Consider the following 25112-nt stretch of genomic DNA (forward strand, 5'->3'; position numbering starts at 1 on the left):
GATCTTTTAGAATAATTTTTTTTTGTGTACAGAACTTAATGTTCTACCCTTATTAAAAAAGAGCTACTGCTCCTACTGGTTTCATTCTCATTTATTTTAACTGTGTCAAATATGAATTAAAAAAAAAAAACACAACAATAACTTGCTTGCTTTCTAACTTTATCAAGATGAAAAGCTCTTAATTCTTAAAAAAAAAAAAAACAAACCTATAATCTCAGAGTGGTTTAAAAACAACATTGGAAAGTTATAAACTATTAAATCATTAAAACCATAGTTTCAAAGTTAATATAACTAGTTGGGATAGTGTATAGAGTCTTAGTTTTGAGTCAGGAAGACCTGAAGTCTATTTTGAGCAAATCAGTTAATCTCTGACTGCCTCTCTTTCTCCATCTGTAAAATGGAGATAATAATAGCACCTACCTGCCAGGATTATCATGAGTATAAAAGGAAGATAAAATTTGTAAAGCTTTTGGCAAATCTTAAAATACTATATAAATACTAATTGTTATTGTGGTTATTATTGTTATTTTTATCTTATTTTTATTATTGTTATCAACTAAAGTCAATATTTTAAATATCTTTTTAGGGTAACCTTATTTGTCTAGCTTTCTAGTTTGCTTTTAAGATTATTTTTGATAATGATTATGTCATTTGTTTAATTTTTTTCAGATTTAAAGCTCTTAAGAGTAAGAATTCATCTCTCTTTCTCTCTTTTTGTGTTTGTCTCTCTTTCTCTTTTCCTTTCTGGACCTAGGTGTGTGAGCACTAGTATATGTATATATGTATATATGCGTATGTGTGCATGTATGTAGTTTTTGCCATGAGGAGTATTCTAGTCACCTTTAAATAATGTGGCCAATTTAATTACATAGATTGTTTTGATAACCCAAATATGTTAGGCACATGCAATGATATTAGGTGTTTTCATTTACTTGAGAAGAGTTTGTAATTTCATCAATGTGGTTTCTTTTGCAGTGAGAAGCAGCATAAAATCTGAAAAGCTTGTTTCCAATCTCAGTGCTCCTACTTTATATCTGTGTGATCTTGGATAAGCTACTCACCTTCCTAAAGCCTCGGTTTATTTACTTTTTTTTTTTTTTAACAAGGGACTAAAATTGAATGGTCTCTGACTCCTTTAATTTTTAACATTCTATGATCTAATTTTCTGTTGTTAAAATAAAAAGGTTTTACTTTAAAGAAATAAGTAATTTATTGTACAAATAATATGATTTCCTCTCCCTCTGACTCTACCCCTTCCATCACCATCCCCGAATTTTTTTTATTGGTATAAAAGGAAAAGTCAACACTTAATTTGAACATCTACTATTAATCTTAATCAAAACAAAAATCAAAAGTGAATTAGTATGTACTAATTCCTACACTTTGCAGATCATTCCATAGTGAAGATATTTATGTGTGTATATGTGTGTGTGTGTGTATTTCTTGACATGTTGTCATCTTCATTTTTTAATTTATTCTAGTAGGCTGCAGAACAGGATTTTCCTATCTAATGAACACTTTAATTTAGCCTAAACTGGGGTCTACTTAAATAAAGATTCATTTAATTTTTTTTTTTCTAGGACTATCCAAGAGTAACAGTTGGTGTTTTCATTGAGCAGCCCACTCCTTTCCTACCTCGATTTCTAGACCTGTTGTTGACACTGACTTACCCCAAAGAAGCTCTTAAATTCTTCATTCATAACAGTGTAAGTATTTGGATGGTGAATTCTACTGGAGAGAAGTTGGGCAGTTCTCAGAAGAATAAATAGTCAGAAATGACTTAGATGCAAGAAATTATGCTTTAAAATCATTAAGGTATTCATGAGAAAAATGATTTTTTTTTCATTTGGTAAGGCAAAGATTAAATAATAACATAAACATTTGTAAGTCTATGACGGACATGGATAGGATGGATTTGAATTAAATCAATAGAATCCTAGAGAAGCAAAACTAAGGAAGACTCCTAAAGCTTGAAAAAGAATTTCAGGATACAAGGATTAATAAATTTTTGAAACTTATATTCAGATTGTGGTACAGCCTTGGAAAGGATTCATTAATTAGTGCATTTTTACAAGTGATACACCAATTTATGAGTTTAGAAGAGTCTTGGGATACTAAGGTTAACATTTCTGTTGACATAACTGAAAGAAAACATCCTGTTTCTAAAAGGTTTCTTAGTGTCCTTCACAGGGACAGGATTCTTGGTGGAAGGAACCATTAACATGGCTTAATGTGGCATTTATTATATTTTTAAATTTTATCTTCTTTTGTTTGCAAGCTGGATAAAAATATAGCATATATGATTGCATCTCTTCAGGAAATTCAAAGGAAATGAATTACAAATGATATTTAAAAATATTTGGGATATACTTATTACAAAACAAATGTCCACTTTCACATGACTGCGTTGGTTTAAAAAAATTTTTGGAGTATACATTTAATAGCTCTCACATTGCAATGAAATTGATAATAATTGGCCACTAACACGGTTGCTAATATATCACATTACAAATAATCTTTGTGTTTGTCATCAAAGTATTAATAATAAAATATATTTTTAAATGGTGGTTACTAGTAGGAAAAAAAAACTAATATTATTGCCTCACAGTATGATGAGGATAATGATATTATGCTTATTTTTTATTTTCAACTTCTTAGATATTTTGTAGTATGTTTCTAGAATGTGTTCTAGAATGCACTTTGATGGCATTTCCCTCTTTTTACTTACTAAGCTCATAATACAAAAATAATTTTTTTGGACTCTGCATAATTCTTTATTTGTATCATTTGTGTATTTTTCATGCTTCATTTTGGTTGTTACCCTGTATTCCCATAGGCTATATCTTTAGAATACAAGATCTGACAGCATCTACAAAACTGCAAAGGTCCTGACAGACTGTATAGCTGTATCAGTATGTAGACTTGCATAGGATGAATTGCAATCATTATTAGAGCTAACATTTACATAGTGCCTGCACAAATGAGGTTAAGAAAAAAAAAGACTACACATATTCATCCCATTACTAAAACAATGAAATTTTTTTTGTTTTTGTTTTTTTAATATAGTTTTTATTATAGCTTTTTATTTACAAGTTATATGCCTGGGTAATTTTTCAGCATTGACAATTGCCAGACCTTTTGTTCCAACTTTTCCCCTCCTTTCCCCCACCCCTTCTCTCAAGATGGCAGGTTGACCAATATATGTTAAATATGTTTAGAGTATAAGTTAGATACAATATATGTATACATGTCCATACAATTATTTTGCTATATAAAAAGAACTGGACTTTGAAATAGTGTACAATTAGCCTGTGAAGGAAATCAAAAATGCAGGTGGACAAAAATAGAGGGATTGGGAATTCTATGTAGTGGTTCATAGTCATCTCCTAGAGTTCTTTCGCTGGGTGTGGCTGGTTCAATTCATTACTGCTCTATTGAAATTGATTTGGTTCATCTCATTGTTGAAGAGGGCCACGTCCATCAGAATTGATCATCATAAAAATGCTTTCTTTTTAAAAATGATACTTAAATACATACTTCAAGCAAACAATAGTAAAATGCAACATTTACTAAATGAATCTTATTTTGTTATGAAAATCCTTTGCAGAGCAAGAGGTGTTGTGTAAATAGCATTTCAAAACACATTCATTGCCTTTCACCTCTTTGTCGTTACTTTCTCTGATTCTAAATTTTATTAATATGTTGCAGGAGGTCTATCATCAAACAAACACATAAAATCTAATTCTGAATTTTATTAATATGTTACAGGAGGTCTATCATGAAAAGCACATCAAAGAATTTTGGGAAAAAGCTAAAGATGTGATCAAGAATATAAAAATTGTTGGTCCAGAAGAAAATCTAAGTCAAGCAGAAGCCAGAAATATGGGAATGTATGTTTTCCAATTTTTCCAATTTATTTATATAAAAAAGTAAACAAATAACTTTTAAAATGACCTTTTTAACAGAAGTATTAACAGTAATATTCATCCCTGGTTTATAAATTATATTTTAGAAGGCTATGGGTGAAGTCCATTTAAGTTTTTTTTTTTTTTAAGGAGATTAGATTTAACCAATTTAAGCAAGCCATTATTTTTTATTTCCTTTAAGATTCTAAAAATAAATGTGTAGATTTGAATGAGCAATAGAAAACTGATATGGCAGCAGTTTAATTGCAGCATATAATAGGCAAAAATATATTTGCTAACATTAAAAATAAATGTAATTCTACATAGACATAAACATGAAGTAGTACTTCCTTTAACTGATATTCACTTATCCTACAACCTCAACTCTGTACATTAAAGCCAACAACCAATCAAAAACACATTTTTGAGCAGCTACAAGTGCTCAAGGTATCCCAAAGTTAATGTGCATATAATTCAAAGGAAAGCTGCTTTACATATATTTACCCTTATTTTAAACTTAACATATATTTTTGTATACTTTGTTGCCTTACTTTGTAGCTTTAGCAAATGAAAAACAACAAATGACCATAGAGAGGAAAACAGGAGCAGAAAATTTTAAGATACTGGAAGCAGGCTTACCTATAGCTTCTGGAAGGAATACCTGGTTGTCTGATAGCAAGGAAGGAAACTGAAAATTGTAATAAAGCCTGTACAAAAACTCAGCACTGGAGAATGGGGACCAGTGAGTCTAGTGAGAAATGGTCCTCTCCATTTCAGTAAGGTTCTGAAAGCCTCATTGTAAAGTACAAGAATTTTCATTCCTAATGATGGTTCTGAATTGTTATATTCAATATATTCTGTGAGGTATCTTAGAATGATTTTTGCATATGAAATTTTTAAATTTTAACAAAAGTTGGACATTTAAAGCAATAATTATACTTATTTGGGAAAAGAGAAACATCTTAATCTCTCCTTATTTATGTTCACATAACAATATATAGTACTATATATATTATGTTATGTGAACATAAATAATTTTGTAAGGGTATAGTTACATAAAATATTAACACAAAACTCTAAAAAGCATTTTTGTTCATAAAACAAATCATCCAAAAAGTGGTGGAGCAAGCTTTCATTTGTTGGTGTTATATGATTGTGTGTTTTAATTACAGTTTAAATACAGGTGACATTTTAGCTGAATATGTATGACATAATAACAATAATATTGTTCAGTCATTTGAAGTTCTGCCCAACCCCTTGTGATCCCATTTTGATTTTTCTTGGCAAAGTTACTGGGAAATTGATCAAACAGGGTTAAGTGGCTTGCCTAGAGCCACACAGTTCCTAAGTGTGTGAGGTCACATTTGAATGCAGGAAGATGAGTCTCTCTCATTCCAAGTCAAGCACTCTTTTACTATGCTACCTGCATCAACAATAATATCTAGCACTAATATTTTAATGACCCTGGCGGTGGGGGGCGGGGGAGAGACAGAGAGGAGAGAGAGAGAGACAGACAGACAGACAGACAGACATAGAGACAGAGGCAGAGAAAAAAACAGAGACAGAGAAACAGACACACAGAGAAACACACAGAGAGAAACAAAAATATGGAAACAAGACAGAGATGGAGACACAGAGAGACAGAGAGAGAGAAAGAGAAAGAGAGAGAGAGAGAGAGAGAGAGAGAGAGAGAGAGAGAGAGAGAGAGAAACAAACACACAGAGAAAGATTCAAACAAATTCTTTACTCAGAAATGGTTGTTTGTAGTTAGAGTATGGGAATTGCAATGAGGAAGACACAAATTCCAAATACATTTAAATAATTGTGTAATCTGGGCAGGTAACTTAATTTCTATGTGCCACAGTTTCCTTATCTGTAAAATGCTGATAATAATAGCACTTTCCTCCCAGAGTTGTTGGAAGCTAACATGTTAAGTATCTTTTCATCCTCTAAGCACAATACAAACACTAACTATTATTAAATAATTGTAAAGACAAAGTATATATCTTCTAAAATCGATAGCAGGCATTCTTAAAGTTGATGTTTTCTTTCAAATTTTTGATGGGCAATCTCAATTAACTTAAAATGAACATTTTATGGAAAGCTAATTACATTTATGAATATTATGCTAAAACTTGGTTATTTAGAAATGTTAACTGTCCTACAGCAGAACTGATGACAACATTTTTATTTATTTCAGGGATCTGTGTCGTCAAGATGACAAGTGTGATTATTATTTTAGTCTTGATGCTGATGTTGTTCTGACAAATCCAAAGACATTGGAAATATTGATAGAGCAAAACAGGTACTTAGTAAGGTTCACTGGGACTCCTACTCAAAAGATCATCCTCACTGACAATTGTCTTTGAAACTTAAAACCACCATGGGCTTAATCAGTGTATTTGACAATTATCAAATGTTTACTATTTTCAAGGTACTATGCCAAATGCTGCAGAGTTAGATATAATATTGACAATCTTCACAGCGAACTTAGAATATAATGAGGGATTCATTTACAAATAATTCAAATATGAATATAATAAATTTGAAGAAAGAGTGAACCTACTCAGTTTGTGGAGAGGGTTTTGCTATCAGGAGAAACATTATGAAGAAAGTGACATTCTAATTGAAACTGAAAGAAATGCAAGAATTTCAATAAGCAGAGTGATAGAGGATTCCAGTTGTGGGGAATGATTTCTGCCCTTAGGCTAAAGAGTACAAAGTGGGATCTGGGAATGTATGAGGTTGGCTAATTGAATCCCTGGTATTTCCAGTAAAAAATTTATTTAATTTTGGCAAATTGAGAGCCCATGGCTTCTATTTTGAGTATACAGATTCATCTGATGCAGTTATTGTGTCCAAGCTACATTCCCAAGCTAGGTTTGACCATCACGAATTAATCAGCAAACACTTCAATGCCAGGCACTGAGAATACAAAGAAAGTCAACTAATGAAAAAAATCTTGATTGTGATATGTAATCTTGGAACCTAAAGGTAAACAAATCAGCTATATTATTGAGATGCCTTAACAAATTTGATTATTTGTATTGGGTATTTTATCTGCCTTTGCACAATTTAACCTCATGCAGATTATTAACCATGATTGATATTGTCTATAATATATCTTTTTGTTTTTAATAATTTATAGACATTTAGACAATTTACTTTATGTTTATATTGGTAAATATTGACTATGAACTCTTTTTTTTAAAAGGAAAATAGTCTCCTTTTTATCTTGTTAGTAAGTGGACCATTGCTGAAAATAATAAGTATAGCCTAATGCCTCACAGAGATCATGTGTTGGCCAGACTAGTTACATTTGTGTTCATGTCATATATAAAGGTATAGCTTGTAGACTTTTGCATGCTCAAATATACTGGTGACTGAAATAAAATTGAATTTGATAGAAGTGAATGTAAAATCTTAACAAAAGATTCAAAAAATCAATGTCACAAATACCAGATTCAGGAAGAATGGTAGATAGCCATTCATATGAAAAAATCTCTGGGATATTTAGTGAACTTCAAATTCAATGAATAAGCAATAATAAAATAGCCAGAAAAAAATCCTAATGATATGTTCACCTATATTAAGAGAAATACTGTGTCAAGATTGAGAGAAACAAAACACCATGGTTAGACTACTTTAATAGTATTGTATATAATTTGGTTTTATATAGGGCACTGATAATATAAACAGCCTCTACAGAAGGGCAACCAGGATAGTGAAATGGCTTCAGGATCATGAGAACCACTGGCATACACAGATTTATAATTTGGAAGAAAGAAAATTGTATGGAATTTAACAGTTATTTTAGTTATTTGAAGGCTGTCATGTGGAAGACAAATTAAATTTGTTTTACTTGGCTTCAGAGGGCCATTGAATGGAAGCTAGAGAAAGACAGATTTAGATATGATATCAAGAGAACCTTCTTGCAAGATCTGAAATTAGAACTCTCCAGAAGGAATGTGCTTCTTTAGGAGACAATCATTTTCTTCTTGTAATAAGTCTTCAAAGGAATGATTGGGCATGGATTTTTCCTGTGATTTCTTCCAAATCTTAAATTCTGTAATTCTGTGAACAAAGCTTTTGGGTGAATGCATCTTTAGAAAGCAGACTGTCACTATTAATTGCTCATTCATTCAAAAATGCATTTAGTACTTAGTATATATAAGGCATTGTACTAAGCCCTGAGGGAGATACAAATTTGAATATAAGATGACCTCTATCCTCCACCAGCCATTTTTCATTTTTCAGATGAAAAGTTATCTAGTAATTCCTTCTTTATTTTGTGTCATTTATTCAATAAACATTTAGTTAGTACCTATTATCTGTAAGATATTGTATTATGCACTAAAGATAGATAGGTAGATAGATAATCTGTTAAACACAATGTACCAGGAACTGTTGGACAAACAGGAAGATCAATTTTTACCTTTAAGCAGCTAACATTTTAATGAATGGAGAGAGTTTAAGAAGATATATAAATGGGAGTTAGAAATGAGAGGACACAGTATGAGTGGCTACTAAACTGTTGGCCACGGAGTTTTGAGGTGATCTTAACTCCAGGTAGATAAGTCCAAAACCAATCTATCAGTGCTACAAGACACAGGGATAGAGATGAAGGAGGAAGAGATGGAGGCTAGAGGATGAACAATCTTACAAATAGGAAATATGAGGCATTTGTAGAAATAAATATAATGCAAAGTACAACTTAATATTTGTCTAAGAAGTAAAGCAGAATACTATGATAGAAGACTTCATAGAATTTATGGGGTAAATGCATTTGAATGGCTCTTGAAGTCTGGATAGGATTTCAGTTGGTAGAAAATAAAGTGTTACTCTAAGACTAGTAGTACAGAATTTGGTCAGCAAAAAAGTATAGACTGATCGGGCTAAAGCATGAAATAGAGTTAGGGACTGGTGAGGCAAAGAAGAAAGAATAGATTGTGGAAAGCTACCACAGACTGGCTAAAGAGCATGACTATAATATAATTGCCAACCTGGGAACCACATAAGTTGTTGGAGTATAAAGTTGGCAAATCTGATATTCAGTATTAAGGATCTTTATTGGATAAAGGAAATGATTCTAGGTAGAGATCAGTGAATTAGAAGACCATTGCAATAATTCAGAATTCCCCAAATAAAACCAAAATAGTAGACCCAACATAATGAGAATTTAAACCGTATTGATGTCAGCAAACAAAAGGAGAAAGATGTGTGAAAAATTACAGAGGATGAATTGACAGGATTTATTATCAGCTACTTGAAGGAGGAAGAGGAGGTTAAAATGATAAATAGATTAAAATAATAAATACTTCAATAAATATCAGCTCTCATCAATCCAGCATTCAAAACTAATCAGTACATCAGCCATGTCCAAAATTATATGCAGAGTTTTTTCTGGTTTTATATAATGATAGCTGTTGGTAAAAACTTTGTATGGAATTGTTATTAACTTAGGAAATCTGATTAAGGCAACTAAGTTAATAAAATATCTTTTTTTAAAAACTCTTTTAAAAGTTAGTCTTCAATTTACTAGTATCATTATTTTAAATTAATGTAATTATGTTTTATATATGGTTTTTGATCTATAAAATTCCATGATTTTAATGTCTTTATTGTTAAATAAAATAAATTAGAATGTGAAGCTTTCTCCCTTTCTGCCCAACCTAATTTGTTCTAATGTTTTTTATCTTAACCACTTCTTTTTGGAAAAAGAAAAAAAAAAACAGCAAGTTGTCTGCCAACAGAAAAGTCATATTCAAATGCTTCCAGATATTTATTTTTAAAGTTTGAATAATATTTTTATTTGATGAAAAGTTGGTTAGTCTAAGAATTGGGAAGTCAAATACTGCTTTACAAAAATGAGTTTCAAATTATAAGGAGTTTTATTCTGCTTTTCAACTAATAACTTTTTATATTGGGAATATTTCAAAGATATTTACTAAAATGGTTAATGCTTTTTAAATATGTTTAAGAATCAGGTATGATTTTAGAAAACTGAAGATAATTTGCAATTTAGACGCTGTTCTCTACAATCAGAGATTTGGCTAATTTGGGATTATTCCATTTTAATTCATCTGCAATAAATAAAGTGTAGGTTGCTATTGTCAATTATTACTTCTTATAAACTCAGCTACTTGAAAAATAAATATTTATATTACTTCCTTTAAAAGGGATCTTTGTACTCTTGGCCTTTTACATTCATGACTGAGGAACCCTGGAAACAATTGATCTGGGTTTCCATAAAGGGGTATTTTCTACTCAGCCGAGTTGGAGAGCACCCTGAGCTTAGGTTTATAGGGTCATAATCAGCTTGGGGAAAATACTAACACCATACTTATACAAGATAGTCTCCATTCAGGAACTAGATTTCCAGGTATGGGAGATTTCCCCCTCTTGCATCATATAGCTTTTTCAAACAAGTTGGGATTTCTTCTTTCTTTCATCAAAAGTGTTAAGTGACTTACCCAGGATCACACAGCTATTAAGCCTCTGAGGCCAGATTCACTGAGTCACTTAACTGTCCCATTCCTCTGCCTTTCTAAGGAAGGCTTTTTTGCTTCCATATTGATGGGAAGAGCTTCTTTTTCATGTACATGATGTTATCTGGAGATAATATAGAAATGACATTTCCTTGCCATTATTTTCCCTAGAAGTGGTTTTTATTAAGTAAAGTTAGGATGGTCACTTTTTGCCCCTTGTTATCTGATTTGTGGAAAGATTACAGTGCTTTTCTTATATTTAAGAAATACAGAAGGTTGCTGAATTTAAGTATTAAGTAATTTAAATCATCTAAATCTGGAGTGCTTGCCCTCTTCATTTCTATATCATCTCTTTAGCTTCTTTCAAGATTCAGATCAAATATCTGATGCAGGAGGCTTTTCTCATTCTCCTTCTCCCAGTACTAGTGCCTACCCCTCTGTGGTCTCCTCCCATCTATTACAAATATATCTTATCTCTATCTATTTATTTACATATTTTCTCCTTCATCAGAATTTTGAGAGTAGGGATTGTTTTAGCCCTTCTTTGAAAGCTCAGGATTTTGCATACATCTAACACATAATATGGACTTATTAAAGGCTTCTTTATTAAGTGACTGACATTTTAAAGAAATGCCAGTATGTGAGTCCAGAGACCTATTTCTAAGGAATTGGAATCTTAGCTTGGATTAGACTCCTGAGATCTATCTAATTATAGTGTAGCAAGAACTCTTAAGTTTTCCAAAACTGTGCCTGTGGAACCCAAATCAAGTCAAATGAACATGCATTTATTAGACACCTACATAATTAGGCTTTATGTTAAGCTTTTCTATGGATGGACAAATTTCAAGTATGGCCCACTATTGGTCTCCATGGCTAATTTTAAATTCACCTGTAGAAGTTTTGCCATCAAGGAACACATTTTGTTGGATGCAGCTGCTTCTGAAAAAAATTCATGAAGGCAGAGATGATTTGCAATTGGACTAGTAGAATGTTCATTCATGTGACATTATTGATCTTTTGACCTACTGAAATAAAAACAGACAAGAAAAATGTACATTAATGTACATGAAGCATGAAATAATAGATATAGTGTGGATGTAGATCCTAGATTCAAATCATCGTTCTGCATTGACGTCTACATATATAATCTTAGGCAAATCTCTTGATCTTTCTGGATCTGTTTCCCCTTTTAAAAAAGTGAACATGGATGACCTGGAAGATTCCCTTTTAAATCAGTGGTGACTACCAAGTGATCAAGGACATACCTTTCTACTTTGAGAATGAAGTCTATACAGGATTACATTATTACAAATATATATAAGTTGGAGTTTAAATGTTGTAACGTTACATTAATTTTGTTTTTCTTTCTCTCCAGAAAAATCATTGCTCCTCTGGTAACTCGGCATGGAAAGCTATGGTCCAATTTCTGGGGAGCACTAAGTCCTGATGGATATTATGCTCGATCAGAAGATTATGTAGATATTGTCCAAGGCAGCAGAGTGTAAGTTGAATCATTTAATTGTTAATATTAAATGCCAATGTCAAAGTATCTATATACAAAAATTGTTACTATTTAGAAAATGTTTCAAAAGTTTTCAAATTTTATGGATAATTGGACAACTTCTGACCCACTAGGACCTGCTGCCCACCATTGCTGAATATGACCTTTTCATTGATCTTCTTAGTGTTGGTGTTCTAAATTATTCATGCTTAGAATGTTGTTTGCCAAAAAAAGCAATAAATGGCATATTATTTCTTTGAATAGGCTTCATAAAACTTTCAAACATTAATGGTTGTTATTTCAGATCAAGGCTTCTTAAACTTTTTCCACTTTTGACCCTTTTTGTCCAAGAAATTTTTACGTGACTCCAGACATATAGTTATATAAAATAAGCATACAAATCAAACATTTACTGATAATAAATCATAATTATGCAACCCCAACATTGAGTTAAGAAATACCATATGGGGTTGCAAAACTTAAGAAGCTGGGTTTCAGATAATGCATGAAAAGTGCCAAATAACTGCAGAATACTATATAAGGAATCTGTCCAGTTTATTTTTTGAGATTTAGACAAGGATCTAAGGTTGCTTAGAGTTTCTGATAGGTAGTAATAAGCACAGCTAACATGTATATATTGTCTTAGGTTTTGCAAAGCACTTTGCATACACACACACACACACACACACACACACACACACACACACACTCTTTTGATCTTCAAAACAGTTCTGTAAAATAGGATCTACTATTATTCCTCTTTTACATTTGAGGAAATGAAGGCTATGTAATTTGTTTAGGTTCTAAGTGGCTAAGCAAGATTTTATCCCAGTTCTTTCTTAACTTCAAGTTAAACCCACTGTCCATTATGCTGTTTCTTAAAAAAAAATAAAACCTCTATATAGAGTGTTATTGGACATCTGTAAAACAGTTTCCTTAAGCAGATAAATTCCTCATAGTTTAATAGAAGTAGGCACTCAAGCCATTATTCCATTGCTTTAAGGGAATTCCCAGATGAGGGAACTCTTTCTGCCAATACAGACTGAAAGCTTTTCTTCAGTTTATATTCTTAGAAAATTGCCCAGAGCTTGAGAGTTGCAGTGACTCCCAGGGTAACATAGCCCATAAGTATCACTAGCTGAACTTGAAGAAAGGTCTTCCTATTTCCATGACTAACTATCTATTTATCTTGCCAGGCTACCCATAATATGTCTGATGAATAAAAATAATAATGATGATGATAATAGCAATTTTGAAGACACTAAAATAGTTTACAGTAGTACAATACAGTAAACAATGATATAAACAAAAATACCTGAAGCTGGTATAAGAAATTAGAGCCTTATGATGTAAATATGAGTAACAGTGCATTTAAATAGTTTATCAAATTAATTTCCCCATATGTTTTTCTTCCCAGAAAAATTTGTTAACTTTTTTCTTTTTTTTAAACTTTGATTTAGTATAAACATACCCATTTGCAGATAAAGAAACAAATGGATAAAATTAAATTAGCTACCTGAATTCTTGTAATCATTTTTAGCCTTGCTTAAGAAAGAAAAGCTCAAAATTCCACAATTACAAAGAAATTCATACTGCACTTTTTTCTTTATAGTAGAATAGTTAAAATCATAAGGTCATAGGTTTAAAGATCAGTAGCTAGATGGCACCATAGTGCGTAGGCTGTTGGTCCTTGGAGTCAGAAAAACTCATCTTCCTGAGTTCAAATATGGCTTCAGACACTTTACTAGCTGTGTGACATAAACAAGTCACTTAACCCTGTTTGTCTTAATTTCTATAAAATGAACTGGAGAAGAAAATGGCCAACCAATTCAGGATCTTTGCCAAGAAAACCCCAAATCAGGATTTTGAAGAATGATGTCACAGAAAATGACTGAACAACAGAAGATTTAAAGTTAGAGGTTATTTTATCCATTGCCCTCATTTTACAGACTAGTAAACTCAGGAAGTCATTGTGAAAATCTCAGGGAATTAAAGATTGCTCAAATTCACACAGATAATAGTGGCAATGCTAGGATTTAAACTCAGGTCCTTTGCCTTTGAATCCAGAGTTCTTTCTCTTGTGTCATGCTTCCCTTTTTACTTTTTCTTAGTGCAGAAAAAAGTATCATTTAAGTATTAAATGTTTAAACTGAAATAAATGTGAGTGTTATAAAAAATACTTTAGAAAGCTATCTCTAGAAAACAGTCTGGTGCCACCAGTGTAACATGAAGATTCCACTTCATTATAATATTAAGCAATTTTTTGTTTACATTGGTGTTGTTTATATAAGCTGCAGTCTGATGTGAACAGTGGGTAGTAGCAGAGTTAGAAGTTCATAGCTGTAGGAACTTAGAGCAGAGAGTTCAAATTTGCATTTAAATTGTTTTAGGCCCCAGCTGTTTGGTTTGTTTTTTGTTTTTGTTCTTTGCTGCACTGACATCAAATTTTTTGAAAAATGACCTTGATATAATTAATGAAAATAATATAATAATAATTCATATCCAAAATCCATATTGGAGAATAGTCTTAGCACAACAAAGATATTGTGCTGTCAAGTCATTAGTTTTGTTAAAAATGAATTATTACATATACTTTTAGTGATTATTTTTCTACATTCATTCGTTAGATTTTAAAAGGTGTTTTCTGAAAGCTTTTTTATATTGTACAATTTTTTTTAATATCAGAACACTAATCTAATGATTTCTTCTGCCATGAACTTTATTGATTTCACTCCTAAGGAGGACATACTCTGCCCAATTCAGCCATGTTGGAAATGTTGTAACTACAATCTAGGAAACAAATTATTTCTGCTTTCTAGATATATATGGAAAGTTTTACATTAGCTGGCTGGCCTTTAGGGATGATTTTTGAGCATGGCAACCTCTAAAATAAAGATAAATACAAAATGGGGGTTCTCCAGCCTGTGCATTGGCCCTCCACAATGTGCAACTCATTTTCATTATTCTTCCCTTCTTTGGGACTCATTTCTATTGACTGCCCCCTGTGTGGCCCATTTCCATTGGTTTTCCCTTTCAGGGGTTTTGTTTCCATTGGTCCTCCACAATGTAGACCCATTTCTGGCTCTCTACTGATAATGGAAAAATACAGAGGGACAGCTGTAAAGAATAAGAAAACCTTAAGAAGTTAGGATTGACACAGGTGAAGAGAGTATTCATGTCACTGTGATTGAGATCGAAGTTCCCTTTAAGTACCAAAGCACTCTTTCTTTAAGCCTAGTCCTTTTATTCAGTCAGAATGTTTATGCCTTTCTTTTTAATAGTGGTATATACCTATAGGTTTAGTTAATGGGGCTAGTAGTACATAAAACAATATTGGGCAAGAAGGCAATTTTGTACAGTATTGTTAGAATTGGAAAATCCATTCTTTCACAACTACCATTTGGACTATAAATCTTTAAAGAACCCTTTCTGGAGACCTGAGAATGCTCCCATCTGGATTAGGAAAGACTCCTTGGAAAAAAGACTTCAAGATTGGAGGTTAGATACCTGAAATCACTGTTATGACCTTGCATATTTGTGGAAGCTAATAGAAAGTATATGTATGTTTGTATTTGTGTGTGTATGTGTGTGTGTGTGTGTGTGTGTGTGTATGAATGTATGTGTGACAGAGGGAGAGAAAGAGAGAGATAGAGACAGAAACAGAGAGCTAGAAGTAGAGAGAGACAGAGATAGAGAGACAGAGAGACAGAAGTAGAGAGAGGCACCAAGACAGAAACAGAGAGAGAGAGGAAGAGCTAGAGAGGGAGAGAGAGACAGAAACAGAGAAAGAGAGAGAGGAAGAGCTAGAGAGGGAGAGAGAGACAGAAGTAGATAGAGGCACCGAGACAGAAACAGAGAGAGAAAGGAAGAGCTAGAGAGGGAGAGACAGAGACAGAGAGAGATAGAGAGACAGAGAGACAGAAGTAGAGAGAGGCACCGAGACAGAAACAGAGAGAAAGAGGAAGAGATAGAGAGGGAGAGAGAGACAGAGAGAGACAGAGAGACAGATAGAGAGCACCAGTGCAAGTGCACTGGAGAAAGTACTTGGGACAAGAAGGAAAGAATCCAGGAATATCCTGAAAAAAAAAAAAAGAGTGGGAAAACAGACTAACTTCCTCCCTAGTAATTATGTAATCTCTGTATTATAATCTATCTAGAGACAACTCTCATGAGTGTATACACAGTTTGAAAACAAAATCTTTTGTCAACTGTAGGAAAAGTTCTCTCCATCTCAAGAGAAAAGAAAGCAAAAGAAAAATACAGAAAGCTTTATACTTCAAGTTGTAGAAGGCAGAAGATGAGGGAGTAACACAGCTTGAGCTTGAAACCAGCTTGCCCCCTCCTTTTTCAAAAGGCTGATAGGATAGGGCAAATTTTAACTTGAAGAATTGAAGAACTTGAAGAAAGTTTTGTGGATATTTTGTTTTATGAAATAACGCCTGAAAGATATTATGTTAGCTGTCAGAGCTATAAATGAAAAAAAATGACATAATTATTGCCCTCAAGAGGCTTATGTCACTTAATTATTTTAAGGAGTAGGGCTTTATATACACATATAATCACAATTGTATTTATTATAATATATCTAATATCTAATATCTAATATATATATTATATATAATAGAGAGGCAGCAGGGTGACTCAGTGGGTAGAATTCCAGGCCTAAATTCAGGAAAACATGCGTTCAAATTTGGCCTCAGAAAATTATTCATACAAACACACACACACACACACACACACACACACACACACACACATATATATATATTCATGTGTGTGGATAAAATCATAAAGTCAGATAGCTATAGGATAGATATATTCAAAAGTGAGTGTTTAATTCCTTTGGCACAGGAAAGTCATAATGGGGAAACTATTCCCTGCTACCAATGTGGTTGTGTTATTAGCCTATAACTTGTATTTTTTTTTCTTTCCTGTAAATTATTTTCTGCTTACTAAACAATAATTTTCTATTTCTTGCTTATTCTTTTCCCCAATTAAATGAAAGAATAAAGGTCCTCTCCCTCATAGCAAATATGCATAGTTAAGCAAAATGAATTCTCACTTCTGTCATGTCCAAAATGGTACCTCATTCTGTATTATAAATTCATCTTTGCTCTGGCAGGAAGTGAGAGATGTTTCCCCTTTAGTCCACTGAGAATTTCTTTTCATTGAAGTATCAAAGCATTATTTCTTTCAGCTTTGTCTATTTATTCAGTCAGAACATGTTAATGTAGGTTATGCCAGTTGTTAGTAATAGATTTAAAAATATTATTGAATAGGGATGCAGTCCAATGGAACAGTATTGTCATTAGAACATACTTTATTTAGCAGCCTATATTTAAAGTGTAGGATATTGAATGTGTGTATTCTTTACAGAAAATGGATTTCCTCTGTAACTTATATTCTTAGAAAGCTCCAGTTTGCCCAGGGTCACATAGCTATTATATGATGGAGGTAAAACTCTTAATCCAGATTTGCCCTGGATTGGGGGCTGGGGGGGGAGAAGGGGGGAGGATGTATACTGCCTTTTATACAAATACACACAAATAGTCAGCAACTGTAAGTGCTCAGGAGCAGTCAGATAGAAAGGTGTGAGAGACCCAAGAAGGTGTATTCACTTCCAGTTGGGGGAAATCGGAGAAGATTTCATTTAGAAAATGGCATCCAAAATGCATCTCTGGAAAGTGAAACTCTTCCATTCTTGTTCTCCAAGGCATGCATCATAATCTGGAGGATTTCCTCTTCTTGTTTGTCATTCAAGTGGTCTAAATGTGAGCTAGAAACGATAGCAGAAGACAATGCAAATTAAATTGTCTATCATCCCAGTTCTGATTCTGGGTTGGGCTGAGCCTGTTGCAGAGCATGGCTCATTGCTGCCCACAAAGTGCCTCACATTCTTGCCTAAAAACACGCTCTCTTCCATAGAATGGTTCAATGTGCATACTAAGGGTTACGTGAGTTATGTTATTTATTTAAGCTGGCAGGCAGGAATTCCAAACTGTTTTTTCTCCAAGATGCCTGCAATTGATGGTTTCTTCTTCTTCTTTTTTTTTTTTAACATCGTAAATTATCAGTGAGTATTTTATTGCATTCTTTGGGTGATATGGTAGAAGCAAGGATTGATTCTGAAGTTCAAGAACTAGATTCAAATCCTAACTTTTAAAACCTAAGTGACTTAGAGAACAAGTCACAACTTTTCCATGCCTTTTTTTCTTTGTCTATATATTGAAGGAACTGAAGCAAATGGCTTCTGAAGTTTCTGCTCTGAATCTAGGATCCTAATGACTTCATTTACACATTTACATTTGAAATTATCATTGCAAATAGATGAAATACTTCCTGAAATGCTTTACATCTGTGATCTTAAAGAATGTCTCCTGTTTACTTTCATAGAGGGGTATGGAATATCCCATACATGGCTAATGTGTACTTGATTAAAGGGCAGACTCTTCGATCTGAGATGAATGAAAGAAACTATTTTGTCCGTGATAAATTGGACCCTGATATGGCTCTTTGCCGAAATGCAAGGGAAATGGTAAGGTACAAAATGGCAATTAGCTTAAGCCTCTCTTTCTTTTCTGGTTTGTTGTCATCATGTTTGAATTGTATTGTCTCTCTACTTTGGAGTACTGGCCAATTTTTTTGAAATATCTTTCTAGAGAAATAGGGAATGATCTTGCCAAATTATTTTTTAAGGATGACATTTTTCTCTTTCAGTCCCAAAGAGAAAAATAACAAAACTGGGTTGGAGTAATTTATCACTAATAATTATAAGACAGTCAATTCCAAATGATCTAATGCTTGAATTTTTATCTCTGGCCTCCGTGCTTTTGCACAGATTATCCTTATCCCTGAAATACTCTCCCTCCTCATCTTTGCCCCTTAGAATCCTCACCCCTTGCCTCAATTTGTCTATTCCTCAGGGGTTGCTATGCTTCTGCCTTCTGAAATTTTCCTGAGTTTATTAAAAAGTGCAAAAAGAATGTCTTCTAGAAAAATGTCAGTTCTCTGAAAGAAAGGACTGTTTTCTATTTGTCTTTGTATTACTGACACCTAACACAGTGCACTTATACACAGTAAGTATTTAATCGATGCTTACTGTATTAACTTTGAATACTCTATATCTGAACAGACAGCCAAGACCTTGTTACTTACTGGGTAGCCAGTGGCCACCATAATAAGTGTCTTGCCTTGTTACTGTTCAATAGCTGCTGACATCTTCCTCCTTACTGACAGTTTTAAGCAATTGCAAGTTTGCACAGCTCTGTAAACACATCATGTCATTTGAGCCTCATAAAAGACAAGTAAAATAAATATTATGGTATATCTCTAATAGTATTATTACTCTGGTTTCTAGAGATGCAGTTGGGGTCCAAAGGAATTGAGTGATTTTTCCCACAGAAACAAAACTGGTGAACTTCAAAACTGGATTTCCAATCTCAGTTTCTCTTAATTCTGAAGCCATCATCCTTTCTAACTAGAGGTGTCAAATTCATTTCCAATCTGTAAAACTCCCCCATTGACCTTGAGCCAGATTAAAATTTAATTGGAAAATGTTTAAGCAAATAAATGAGAATACAAAAGAGAAAATGTTGATTTCTCTGTGTGTTTTTCTTTTGACTCAATCTGTGGCCTTCCAGGATTTCTTTTTGATTTTGACATTACTGCAGTACACTAGAATGCCTAGCTGTAGGAAAAATCCTTGAGTCTTTTAGTGACAAGCAGTTCCCCTTTGGCTGAATCCCCCAAGTATTTCATTGCCTTTCTTTGGCAAAATGGAGTTGTCTTCATCAACAAATATTTATTGAACAGTGGCCATGCTACTGTACTGGCCACTTGCTTGGAGCAAGTAAATTTCCAACAATCCCAATTCTGACTTGGAATACTTTTGATAAAAATAAAAAAAAAAATTGAATATCCTACTAAGTAGCTACAAATATAATATGATAAATTATGTTATATCTAATATAGTTTATATCAGTATAACATGTTATCATATTATATATGTAATATATTTATAACTAACTAATATAGTTATATAATATATTTAATATATTTTAATATCACTTATGAATGTTTAATAATAATCACAATTTTTTTCAATATTGGGTCTCCCTGAATAACCCGGCCTGGAAGTACTGGATCTATTCCTGATCTGATTGCATTCTGATTGATCTGGGCGGTTGACCTGCTTCATTTTCAATCTGGGCCACTCTTCCTTAGGAAAGACCTCTTTTCACTTCTCTTCAGAGCTTGATGTATTAATTCTGAAGTTAGTGGAGATACCTGATTGGTTAAGATCACTTTCATCTCAGAAGTCCCAAGATGATTACCAATTGGGTATAGTTAATCAGTTATTTATTAAGTACCTACTATGTGGCAAGCATTGGCTGGATACCAAGGAAAACTTCATATAGTAGGTGGCATTTGAGTTAGATATTTGGGGAGCCATTTTAGCTTTATCTTAGCTTATAAAACGATTTTTTTAAATGTTCAAAAAAGTTGGCAAGTACTTAAAAAAATTTTAACCAAGGCATGTTATGTTCTACCATATTTGTTTTTCATACAAAATCAATTTCATTGTGATATTCATTGAATATTCTTTACTTTAACAGTTACAATCTTTGCACGACAAGAGCTTGTCTTCAGCTAATCTGACTTCATAGCACTTCACAGAATGGCCTCGTCTTCCATCTGTTTCTTAACCCGTGGCTCGAAACAAAAACAAACCCTACTACAGCACGAGCTTTGTTATCATTTATGAACAGAAACAGGGGCTGGAGTTGCGTCTTTGTCCTGTTATGAGCTTGGCTTGTTACTGCATGTTGTCCATGTGGGACATTTCAGAATGTTAGCTTTTGATCAAAGGCTATTATTTTCTGTTTATCTAAGAATACCTGAGAGAGAGGATGGCAGGTCAACTTACACGATGCTTCTCCTTCATTTTAGAGTATACAAAGGGAAAAAGACTCCCCTACTCCGGAAACATTCCAAATGCTCAGCCCCCCAAAGGTGTCATTTTATTTTATTATACTTTTAGTTAATGTCAGATATAGCATATTATCTTACAGTAAATTTATTTTTCTATCTTTTTATTTTGATGATGATATATATGTGTGTATATACTTACATATATATATACACATATACATATAATTGTCATTTTAGACTATGTTTATTTGGGCTGGGGTGGGGGTCTTGCTTTTTGCAATGAACTGTAAAGTTCAGAAAGTTGATGGAATGTGGAACTGGTTGTCATGGATACTGGGTTTCCATTAGTGATCATACATTGATTTGGTATTTATGGGTTAGGAATTCAAATGACTTTGCTCTCACATTTTCCCCTTCTCTAAATCATGTTAATAATGTGCTTGCAAATAGTTTTTCCAGGGCATTGCTATTAGAACCAACTGTAGTTTGGAACTGGGTATGATATGGTTTCATTTGGTACAGTCTGGTTTTGTTATTGAAAGTTCCACAGTCAGACATGGTGTTCATCATTTATTAATAGGATTGTAAAGTTATCAGAATTGTTTGTATGGCTTAAGTCAGAATGTGGATCTGGTTTTTTATTGTTGTTGAAGACTGTAATTTTCTGAAAACCTATTATTTTAGTGATTGAGAAATGATGGAATAAAATAGGAAAAATATTATTTACAAAGAGTTAAGCAGAGTTGAGATTGGTTTGTTTGTATTTCCTAGTTAAGTTTAGGTTAATATTTTACATGTTTGTATGAGAGAGAGAGAGAGAGAGAGAGAGAGAGAGAGAGAGAGAGAGAATGAGAGAAAGAGAGAATGAGAGAGAGAGAGAATGAGAATTCCCTATAGATGGCAATAGCAAACGTGAGCTTGGACAGACTTTGAGAGAGAAAAGTTAGAGAGTCCTGGTGTGCTTTAGGCCATGGGGTCATGAAGAGATGAACATGACTGCACAACCACATGCCCATAGAGTCCTATTTTGATAGCTCATCATAATGCAGAGGTGACCTTTAATCCTTAGCACATGTTTGGGGAAGTTTTAGAAAGCTTGAAAGGCTTTTTGTACAGACCCACAGTTGCCTGGACAGAGGATCAGTGGACAGAGGATTCAAAGAAATTCATCAGTAGTAGGTGAAAAGATTGAGAGTTGAATACAGTTTAACATATTTACCATTATGATATTATTTTAACATTTTTTCAGTCTTAAAATTGTCTTTGAAAATCTTGGTTTCCTTCCCTGGGGAGAAGACAATAACAACAAAAAATGAAAAACAAACAACAAAAACCAAACTGTGTATGATTCTGGGACAGGTTCAGGATGGAGATGTGGGAGAAATGCAAGAAATAGTTAGAAAACTATTTTTCCAAATTTCTTTAAGAAACTGAAAAAATAGGCATTTAAAAACCATTTCCTTTAAAAACACATCTCCTTTATACTTGATATTCTATATGGTAGCCTTTTTTCTAAAGTGATTATCTCTATTTATATGTTGGTGACATAGTCAACTCTTGATTATTTGTAGTCTGACGAGCAACTTTGTCTTCCTTGCTTCATATCATATTTATTATTGGACCCTATTCCCAAAAAAAGGAAGAAAAAACTAAATTTAAATCATTCCCTTCTGATATTCTTTGAAACTAAAAGAGTTAGGGAATGAATCTATTATATCAGAGATCTGACTAAAACTAGGTTGGGAAAACATGCATGAGTTACATTTGTTGATACTGTTCTACTAGCTATGTCTTATTAAATATATACTCAAGAGTTGATTATTGATTGTTATCTGCATAATTTGAGGATCTGACTTTTTTTTTTAATCACTTGTAGTGGCAGCCTGCTTTCATAGGTGTCTAACAACAAAATGTAGTGCTATAAATTGTATTTATTTAATGCTTTTCCTTTTTATGCAGAATTTGCCCTTTTTGAAAGAGAATGGAAACAAAAGATTCAAGAAGTGTTTTTGCCTTTGATTTCTTATTATGTAACTTTTTAAAAGTGATAAATACTGAACCTGTAATTTCATTGGTAGAGGGAATTCCTTGGTAAGGAAACTTTCTCTACCAATGCAGATCAGCATCTTTGATGTAATTTATCATCTTTGAAAGTTATTGTCACAGACTTTTGTGACTTACACAAAACCAGTAGGGATCAGGTCTTGAATCCAGGTCTTCCTGGTTTCAAAGCCAATTCTTAATTGTCTTTTCTAAGATATTTTCTACTTTCTGATGGATGGCTTTAGAAATCAGTGAATAAAAACATTTCATTCTAGCTCTGTTTTTAAAAAAATTGTTTGTGAATGATGCCAACTGTTCATGTGTATGTGTGTGTGTTTGATTAAAAAGAAAACCAGCAAAATAATGAACATTACTTTATTTATTTTAAATCATGTGTGCATTGGAGCAAAAATGAAAATGCATGTCCATTTGTGAATATAAAAAAGAAAATATTCTTATTTAAAATGGTTTTATCTTTTTTGCTTAAGTTAATTCCCTTGCTGTTTTCACCTAAATTTGCTAATACTATTGTCTTTGCTGTATAGGGTGTGTTCATGTACATTTCTAATCGACATGAGTTTGGAAGGCTATTATCTACTGCTAATTACAATATTTCCCATTATAATAATGACCTATGGCAGATTTTCGAAAATCCTGTGGTAAGTATCCCAGATAAACAGTGACTTTAGTTTACCTGTAATGTTGAATGGTTATAACTCACATGGATAATTGATGATTGATGAGAAATAGGTACAAGATGAAGTATATTTTCCTTTGCCACATGTTGCTCAGGTAATAGTCCAGACTAGATATTTAATGCCATTCAGAGCTAATCTAAAGCTGACCTTGAACTCTCTACTGCATGTGAAAATTAAACTTGAGTGGAATTAGCCATTTCTTCAGACTGGATTGTTTCCACCAATCTGGAAGGCATCAATATTTTGTTCTCTCAAAAGCATCCTCCCATTTTTCATCTTCAACACTCAGAGGAAGCTTGTTTGAGCAAGCGCAACATGACAGATTGTACTTTGATGCACATGAGTAGAATTCCAGATGCTGCTTTGGAAAACACTTACTTAATCTTGCTCTTCTAAAACATATGTCAGAGTACTTATGAAACTGTATGAAGAGTCTCTAAGAAACGTTTCATGGACATGGAGCTGTCTCATTCAGAATATGAAGAAGGTCCAGGTTTAGAGAAGTTAATACTACTTGGATTTTTTTTTTTCATCTTTCTTCTTCCCTCGCTCTCCCTCCCTCCCTCTTTTCTTGCCTCCTTTCCTCTTTCTCCTCTCTCTCTCTCTCTCTCTCTCTCTCTCTCTCTCTCTCTCTCTCTCTCTCTCTCTCTCTCTCCCCTTCCCTCCCTCCCTTTCCTCCTTTTTTCTTTCTTTACTGTTTGGACAAACCTTTTAGTCATCAAGTGTATAATACATTTTTCATTAGGCAAGTTAACACATTTGTACAAGGGAAAGAATTGACTTAGAGCATCCATGAAACATTAACCTTTGTAATTTATTTCTCCTTATCTTAACTCAATTTCAGTCTGTCTGATGAAGAATGCCTTTTATTTTCAACTTTTATGGGAGCACTCGGCATCAAGGGAATAGTAATAGCTGACAATACTCATATGTTCTGTTGAATAGAGCAGGGATTTCCTTTGAAGTCTAGGGATATTCAAATACTTTTTATTCACTTTTGTTCTCTATCTCTCATCTTAAAGAGAGTTGGGCTGAAAGGGTGCTTTCCTCAGGGGGAATAAAATTACCCATTTTACTTTAGTTTTAAATGGTTTGTTATTATGGAGCGTTGGATTATCAGCATCCTTGGGGGATTTTTTTATAGTGCCTAAAAGAACAGCAAATGCGGTCACATTTCAGGTTGGCATCCAAATCTCTGGAGGAGATATATAATAGATGATGTAGGAACTAGGCAGGAACTATTCTTTTCCTCTTCTCGCATTCAGGGGCTTTATTTGTCTTTGGTAAAGTTATCCTGGTTAATATAGCTCCAAGTGAAATAATTAATGTTGGAGTTTCCTAGAATGACAAGATAGAAAACAAAAACAAAGTCTAAAAAATTCCTCATACCTTATGCTAGGTGGAATTAATGCATCAGTTGTCCATGTGAAGCCTTCATTACCTGTCCTTTGTATTCACTTGGGGAAAATAAGGTGAAGGACTAAGGCAGATGTCTAAATTATTTAAAGTGGAAGAGGGAAGGGGAAGGGAATAAAAATTTATTAAA

General features: G+C 33.2%; 1 protein-coding gene across 2 annotated transcripts in view; it reads left to right on the forward strand.

Annotated features, from left to right (window-relative positions):
• Positions 1–25112, forward strand: part of PLOD2 (procollagen-lysine,2-oxoglutarate 5-dioxygenase 2) — a 102538-nt gene that overhangs the window by 69776 nt on the left and 7650 nt on the right. The window contains exons 9-15 of one of the 2 annotated variants that reach the window (XM_051983326.1): positions 1581–1706; positions 3769–3890; positions 6106–6210; positions 11769–11894; positions 18288–18429; positions 20844–20906; positions 23414–23527. In XM_051983326.1, the coding sequence (XP_051839286.1) occupies positions 1581–1706; positions 3769–3890; positions 6106–6210; positions 11769–11894; positions 18288–18429; positions 20844–20906; positions 23414–23527 (798 nt within the window). The remainder of the gene's footprint in view (positions 1–1580; positions 1707–3768; positions 3891–6105; positions 6211–11768; positions 11895–18287; positions 18430–20843; positions 20907–23413; positions 23528–25112) is intronic. The other variant, XM_051983327.1, reaches the window with a different exon arrangement.

This window comes from Antechinus flavipes, chromosome 3, assembly GCF_016432865.1.
Source record: "Antechinus flavipes isolate AdamAnt ecotype Samford, QLD, Australia chromosome 3, AdamAnt_v2, whole genome shotgun sequence".
Lineage (NCBI taxonomy): Eukaryota > Metazoa > Chordata > Mammalia > Dasyuromorphia > Dasyuridae > Antechinus > Antechinus flavipes.